Here is a 7679-nt window from a genome sequence, read left to right as displayed (position 1 = left end):
TACTCACAAGCTTGCTAGTATAATTCTTTGGCTTCCAAACAATATAAATACAAAACAAGAAAATCTAACTTTGCTGACCTAAAATTATTCTTGATACACAGCAATAAGGATTCATACTTACATGTCTCATGCTCAGGAAGAATATAAGCTTATATATATTTATTGATGTTTCATACAACAAGACCCGCAAAAGACCATTTTCTTACTGGTTGAGGAACAAACTTCTGGCGTCTGCAACCTAGATATAATATTGATGGTAGTCTAAGTTTCTATCTTCACTTCAGATTTAGGAAGGTTCGCGTGGACGTGCAGACCAAAGTGAACTGAGAGCACGTAAACGATGGAAGTATTCCCCCAAAGCAAGTAAACCTCGAGCTGCTTGACGGGTTGTTAAGATTCGAGCCATCTGTTGCAAAGTCTGCTGGCGAAGGTGATCAGCCTGTTTCGGGAAAGAACACATGCAAAATCCAGTAAACAAATGTAAGTTTTAGCGGCATGTACTCAAAACTATTACTCAAACATTATAGACAACTTGAAGTAACGATGTCAAATAAAGAAGAAAAAAAAAAAAAAGAAACCGACAATGATTATACCTGCTTCACAAAGCCCTCTAGGGCCTGCAATTTATCTATTGCAGCAGCTAGTTGAGCTTTGTAGTTTCCTGAACTCAAATCTGTTGCTACACTCTCGGCTAAGTTCTGCTGAAGTCTATCTATTCCCTGAGAAAGAGCATCTTCAGCTTGTTGAGAAGATTGTTGAAGGTTATAAACCTCCAACTGTTGTTGATCGGTCAAAGGCTCGATTTGTGACATTAAAACCTGAACAAACAGAATTTGCAGTTTCATAATTTGTCTGTAGAAAATGTTGTTAATTTTCTTTCTGATGCATAGCTATCGATCTCGGTAGGTAGCTCACATATCGGAAGAATTACTCATTGCAGAGAAAGCCAAGAAGCTATTGGTATGGCCTAACCTTATTCAGCTGCCAGGAACATTGACATTCCTATTTATGCAATGACAATTATCTATGCAACAATACGATACTAAACTCGCTAAACGATAATGAACAATCAAACATGCTCAACAATGTTCAGAAATAGAGGGATGAATGGCATAATTAGTGGAAAAATGAGTTACGTTCAAGAGTTCTGATGGACGGAATCCTCCAATCCAGTGGAAAAAACGCTCGGCTGTAGTTCTCCAAATGCCTGAGATCAAATAGAAGACGTCTGCCTTTGCAGCATCGGCTTTAATGTGGAACAAATTGCAATAGTGGTTCAAGCTATTTTCTACCAGAATGCGGAGCTCTATATCAGTAATGTGTGCTTGGAGAGCACTTCTAAGTTCACAAATCTTTTTATTTTGCTCTTCAACCCAGTTCCCATATTCCATCTCAAAAGCAGTAATACCTGTAAAGTTCAAATTAAACTATTCTAAAGAAGAAACCAATATGTAGGCACTCAATATTTACACGCGTGATATACAAATAGAAACCTTTGATCCAGCAAACAGAAAAATATATCTAGTTTCTTGAAAGCTATATCGAACAAATCTCTCCCATATAAAGAAAAAAATATTACTGCAAATTAAGATGTTGGGAAGCAAAATGTATTCTGTGAATCTACAAAGAAAATAATGATAACAGAATCAGATTAGGTCACAAACCAGCATTTGCAGCTGCAGACAGTCCAAAATAACCAGTAGATGCACTGCTTATGTATAACCCCTGCATCAAGGCAATGCCTAATTGATATGATTTTTCTTGGAAAATAAAGAATTCCTTATTGAAAAAAAGTGAAAACATACAAGGAGAAAAGGGGGGAGAGAGTTTTCACTTCACCTGCTGCCTAGCTCTTTCGAGTTCTTGCTCCAATTGAGCTAGTTTCAAATGACTCGATTCTAATTGTTGAACATAAGCCTATAACATTGAATTAAATCATAAATGGTCCATAAAGTGAAATAACTCCCATAAGCAGATATGTCATATAGAATGCATTTTTTGTCTACCTTTTTCCGCAGACGACTTTTGCGAGCAGCTTCACGATTTTGTGCCAGACGTCTCTGTATCTGCATGTATTATGTGTCTTTTAACAAAAGATAAATACAATTGGAAATAGTAAGAGGGAACAAGCAGGTCTAGATTATAAAACAGCTAATAATGCAACTTAATCACCTTATCTGTTGGCTTATTTGTTTCTTGATCACTTCTGGAAGGTTCGGTTTTCTCGGAAGATATATATTCGGCCTATGATTTAAATCACAACAATTTAATTATAGCCTGCAACTGGAAGAAAAAAGAAGCTCAAGCCTCCTACCAAATAAACAAAACTGAATGCAACTTCACCTTGTTTTCTAGCCTAACATCCACTTGTAAAACTGTCGATGATCCTGTTTTTGGACTGTCTTCACCGTTGAAGGTGTCTCCCCACTTGTTTATCTGCTGGAATTGCTCATATATTGCCATCCTTCTAGTAAGTTCAGTTGACAGAGAGCTCATACTCTATCAAACAACAGCAACAGAATAAAAAACAGATCAACACTGATTATAAGAATGCATAACAAAGAAACTAAATGGAACTTGGACTTCCTAAAGTAGCAATCAAATCTTGGACAAGGACAAAGTGTCCAGGTTTCAACAATGCTCACACGTTTTCCTTACCTCTGTCTAAGGGTAAATCTCCATGGCTTGTAAAAGATACAGTCATACAAAAGGCTGAAAAGGAACGCACAACAAAAATCAGCTCATGTATTAGCAAAAGTGGGCTAGAAGTCTCAAGAACTACCAACCAAAAACATCAATGGTGAGTGATATGTTGAAAGGGACAGGCAATTTTTGTTTTTCTTTATAGGGAACAGAAGTGGAACTTAATCAATGGAGATTTGTTAAGAGCATCCCTTCTTTCCTAGTACTCAATACATATAACGTTGTCATATTAAGGTTTCATGTTTTCTTCAAAGGCAATGAAATCTGTAAACTGGCATTATTGCCTTTCTAGAGCCAAAACAAGGAATCAAAGCCATTAAAATATAAACCTAGTTTCTCAATAACATTGCCGACAGAGAAATCTATGTGCAGAGAGTCAACTTCATCAACTGATAACCATATACAGAGAGTCAAGTAAACATATCATGAACTGAAAATACAAGGAACTCAACTTTTACATTCAACTCATGCTCTTAAATTGCTACAAAATTACAATCATCCACCAAGTAAAAACAAAAGAAGTTCCTACTTAATCACCATATATTACCAAGAATCAAAAAATAAGAACATGATCAGGAAAAAACTCGAACACCATCCAGTATATATACCAAAACCACTTAAAATTTTCATTTTTTCTCATAAACCCAAACCACAAAAAGATTGAAATTTGGAAAAACTTCACTAACAAACCTTATAGAACAACTGAACTTCCCAAAACTTGAAGTTCTTCAATAAAAAAAGAAAAAGAAAAAGAAAAAAAGAAGCCCAAATGAACACTCAAAAGCTCATCACTCTTTGAAAGCAAACAAAGAATCAAAATCAACCCAAAGACAGAAACAAAGAAAAAGGAAAAAAAAATGTGAAATTTTTTATTCTCTCAATCGCTACAGTCAAAGGTTAACGTCTGAGTGTTCCCACTTAAAGCAGCAAAAATATAAAGTAAAGAAAAACGGGAAAATGCTAAAAAGAAATGCGCACAACTTTTTATCCTACGCACCCCACACTGCCTTAACCTACGTCACTTATTACATCAGTTTACGTCACCCTTTAACGACCATTGCTGACGTCATTTCCTGGGGAAAATAGTAAGGAACATTCACCCCCAGGAGCATTTTCTGATTGTCGTCCGTTGAGGTCCCACGTGGTGGAAAATGATTGGATGGTGAGTTCAGTTGTTGGTGAAGATAGCAGACAACCAGTCAAGTCTTTTTGTAGACTTCCTTTCTCATTTCCATTTTTCCAATAATAAATTTCTATTTTTTAGAAACCAATGGAAGTTTCTCTTCACTGCAAGTTATTTGACTCAGTAAAAATAACATTCAATAAATAATAAAATTTAAGGTTTAAAATTAAGTTATCATAATAAAATATAAAATATGTATGATATTAATATAAAAAATTAAATTAAATTATGAGTAAAATAAAATTTACACACATAAATACATCAAGTAAATAATGCTAGTATCGAGTTGACTAGTGCATTTTTAGTTGAATGATAAATTTAAAGTTTTACTAATTCAATTTAGGCCATTTCAAATGTGACAATATATATTTTTAATTAGTTTTTGTTAAAATAAAAAAAAGACTAAAATACCCTTAAATAGTTTAACTTATTTTAATTACAGAAAAATATTTTTGTACTTTTCTAACCGTGTTGGTGACCTAGTTGAGGGTGACACCAACTCAGTAAAACACTTAATAGATAGTGAGTATAAATATGTACAATTGATGGAGATAATATGTAACACCCCAAACCCGACCTAGACGTTATGGCCAAATCTGGTGATATCACATGTAAGGGATTTTGAAAACGGTGCTAACTCGATAAAGCCTTAAACTTTAAAAAACTTTCAATTGCTTTCTTTTAATTCAAAGCATATTTTCATTTGACCGACTTATCTTAAATCATGTCATTTTAGCTGAAGTTTTAGGAAAATGATCGTGTTTAAGAAAAACAGTTCGTTTGCGTAAATACCATTGTTTAACAAAACGATTTTAACAAAACAATTAAAACGTTAAATCATCCAGAAATAATCAATTAAAAACCGAAACAATTCAGAAAGTTCTGAGAAATTACAACCCTCAAGTAAATCCTAAACTTTAAATAGCTAGAATACTTAAACATAAATAAAGTTTACGATAAAGTGGCCAACGTTGAGTCCGCTGCTGCACCGATCCGCCTAAGTCTGTGGGTTACCTGTACAGGCAAACAGAAAAAGGGTGAGTTTACGTAAACTTAGTGTGTAACCCAACAAAGTTAAGCATGTATACATACAGAATATCACAAATCAAACAGATTTACAATCGGGCCAAAGCCCGTTTCAGGTACAGATACAGTTACAGACATGCTATCAGATAACAGAATCCTACCCCCAGCCTCTGCACACCATCTCCGACCATCTTTACACATCATATGGGGTTTAAAACACTCACCCAGCCCTACACACCACGCTGTACTAATGCGACTAATATCAGATATAATACAGTTGTGCTGCTAGATTATAAGCATAATCTGTCTTTCAGAATATTTCCTCCATCATATATATCACCCCACCCCAATCACATTAGCAGACATGCATACACTTTAACTAACAATTCATGCTTCTATAAATAGGTAACAGATAACAAACATAGGCATGCTCATAACAGTACATCAGTCTAACAGGACATATAGGTTTAGGGTTTAGTAAGCCTTTACCGACCCTGCGGTAGGTCCACAGTACGACCCTACGAAAAATTTTAGTATAATGGGCCCACATGCCCGTGTGGGCCTACACTCTCAGATTGGCTTTGCCCGTGTGGACCACACGACCTGGCCTAGATATCACAAGCCCGTGTGGGCCTACACGCCTAATTTGGCGTAGCCCATGTGGCCTACACAGCCACATACTGGCCATCACATGGTCGTGTCCTACACACGCTTGGCCTTCATCGATCACACGGCTATGTTGACGCACACGGCCTACCACACAGGTGACCACACGCCCGTGTGGAGTCGACAGTAGCCTTTTTGGACTTTTTCTGAAAGCTCGATTTCTATGTTTCAGGTACACACCTAGCATCAATTTGATGTGAAACCACTCCCGAGCCTTCCAAAACCTATAAACAAAGTATCCAACCTCGATTTAGTAACTTGCTTTAACGAATTCACTACTCGAATCAATACAAAACCGACTTACCCCCAATGACAAACCACCAAAAGCGCACTAAACCAAAGAGGTGCAATTCCCTGCCCCACAATCTACTTCTAACTGGAATTAACACTAATCGATTACTATAAATTGCCATTGCTCAAAAGTCGAAACCAGCAATCACAGGAGCACAAAATTCACTTACCATCCAATTTAAAAACCTACAAACCATGACACAATCCAACGATAAAACCACCAGCAAAATCAGAAAGGAAGCAGAACGAAAAAAGTTTTACTGGAAGAGAAAAATGCTAAAACCCAGCAAGAAAGTTAAAAAGAATGTTAGATTGAAAATTTAGAAGATGAGAGAGAAAATTTTAAAAAAAATAAAGATAATAGAAATAAATAAAATAAAAATCTAAAAAAAATATGATCACATCCCTTTATTTTCTCCTTCAAACCCACTATTCAACAACTTCCACAAAATTTCGGTTCAACTAGAACTCTCACCAATAACAGAGCAAAAATAAACTCCCACGCTCGCGCAGGGAGTCGAACACAAGACCTCCAACACACCAACCCTTTACTACTTGAACCAGCAGGCTTTTTCTAGTATGGGATTACAGACAATTAAATATAAGCCCGCTGATCAAAAGTAAAGCTTAATTCCAAAAGTAACAAAATTTGCCCAAGCTAGGGCTTGACCTTTGGACCTCACACACACCTAGAACACTTAACCACTGAAGCAGATACAGACTTGTGGCACATTTTCACAAAAAGAAGAAATAATAACTTTGGGGCGTCACAACTCTACCCCTTTAAAAGAAATTTTGACCTCGAACTTTACCTGATCAGAACAGATGAAGATACTGTTGTCGCATCGAGTCTTCAGGTTCCTAAGTGGCCTCCTCAGTGCTATGATTTCGCCACAGAACCTTTACTAAAGAAATGGACTTCCTCCTCAGAACCTTAACGTCTCACTCCAGAATCTGAATTGACTTTTCCTCAAAGGTCAAATCCGGCCTAACCTCGATATCCTCAACAACGACTATGTGAGATAGATCAGATCGGTACCGCCTCAACATTGAGACGTGAAACACATCATGAATACGGTCCAGCTCAAGGGGTAGCTTTAACTGATAAGCAACTGGTCCTATACGCTTCAGAATCTAGTACGGTCCAATAAACCTAGGGCTCAGCTTGCCCTTTCGACCGAACCTTAGAACTTTCTTCCACAGAGAGACCTTAAGAAACACAAAGTCCCTCACAAAATACTCAATATCACGTCTCTTCAAATATGTATAAGACTTTTGTCTATCAAAAGCCGCTTTTAGACGATCCTGAATCAGCCTAACCTTATCCTCAGTCTCAGAAACCAATTTAAGACCCAAAACTCGACGTTCGCCCAGCTCAGTCAACATAAAGGAGTACAGCACTTACGACCATACAGAGCCTCGTAAGGAGTCATCTGAATACTAGCTTGAAAATTATTATTGTAGGCGAAGTCAGCTAGCAGCAGATAATCCTCTCAACTACCTCGAAAATCAATCATGCAGCTCCGAAGCATATCTTCTAGTATCTGAATCACCCTATCAGATTGACCATCGATATGAGGATGGAATGCAGTACTGAAGTCCAACCTTGAACCCAAAGCTCATGTAATTTCTTCCAGAATTGAGACGTGAAACGAGGATCTCTGTCAAAAATAATTGACACTGGAACCCCATGCAGCATAACTATCTCGGAGATATACAGTTTTGCTAACTGTTGTAGAGAATAATCAGTTCAAACCAGAATGAAGTGAGCAGACTTGGTCAATCGATTCACGACGACCCAAACAGAATC

General features: G+C 37.0%; 2 protein-coding genes across 3 annotated transcripts; both read right to left on the bottom strand.

Moving 5' to 3' along the window:
• Positions 1–3634, bottom strand: LOC107962463 (transcription factor TGA7). 2 transcript variants are annotated; one of them, XM_016898870.2, is made up of 10 exons: positions 3394–3634; positions 2659–2712; positions 2344–2499; positions 2173–2244; positions 2007–2066; positions 1840–1917; positions 1665–1725; positions 1137–1408; positions 594–818; positions 1–439 (listed from the first exon to the last, which is right to left on the bottom strand). In XM_016898870.2, exons 3-10 carry the CDS (start codon positions 2494–2496, stop codon positions 287–289), a joined length of 1074 nt encoding a protein of 357 aa, XP_016754359.1. In that variant the 5' UTR covers positions 2497–2499; positions 2659–2712; positions 3394–3634; the 3' UTR covers positions 1–286. The 2 variants fall into 2 exon arrangements, with proteins under 2 accessions (XP_016754359.1, XP_016754360.1); XM_016898871.2 differs by lacking the exon at positions 2659–2712 and having other exon boundaries at positions 3394–3622.
• A 3177-nt stretch (positions 3635–6811) lies between these two features.
• On the bottom strand, positions 6812–7255 carry LOC107963227 (uncharacterized). The gene is made up of 2 exons (XM_016899793.1): positions 7079–7255; positions 6812–7003 (listed from the first exon to the last, which is right to left on the bottom strand). The coding sequence occupies exons 1-2, from the start codon at positions 7253–7255 to the stop codon at positions 6812–6814; spliced, it is 369 nt and encodes a 122-aa protein (XP_016755282.1).
• Between the last annotated feature and the right edge of the window lie 424 nt (positions 7256–7679).

Source organism: Gossypium hirsutum, chromosome A06 (assembly GCF_007990345.1).
Source record: "Gossypium hirsutum isolate 1008001.06 chromosome A06, Gossypium_hirsutum_v2.1, whole genome shotgun sequence".
Taxonomy (NCBI): domain Eukaryota; kingdom Viridiplantae; phylum Streptophyta; class Magnoliopsida; order Malvales; family Malvaceae; genus Gossypium; species Gossypium hirsutum.
The sequence above is the reverse complement of the archived record's forward strand: the minus strand, read 5'-3'. Positions and strand labels throughout refer to the sequence as shown.

Bases quoted from the DNA above. Each gene is read 5' to 3' on its own strand.
- LOC107963227 (XM_016899793.1), bottom strand. From the start codon at position 7,255: ATGTTGACTGAGCTGGGCGAACGTCGAGTTTTGGGTCTTAAATTGGTT. The intron at 7,004-7,078 runs GTCTCTCTGTGG...GGACCGTACTAG, and splicing joins GGGACTTTGTGTTTCTTAAG to ATTCTGAAGCGTATAGGACC.
- LOC107962463 (XM_016898870.2), bottom strand. From the start codon at position 2,496: ATGAGCTCTCTGTCAACTGAACTTACTAGAAGGATGGCAATATATGAG. The intron at 1,918-2,006 runs GTAGACAAAAAA...TCAATGTTATAG, and splicing joins AAAGTCGTCTGCGGAAAAAG to GCTTATGTTCAACAATTAGA. The intron at 440-593 runs GTATAATCATTG...TTCCCGAAACAG, and splicing joins TAGAGGGCTTTGTGAAGCAG to GCTGATCACCTTCGCCAGCA.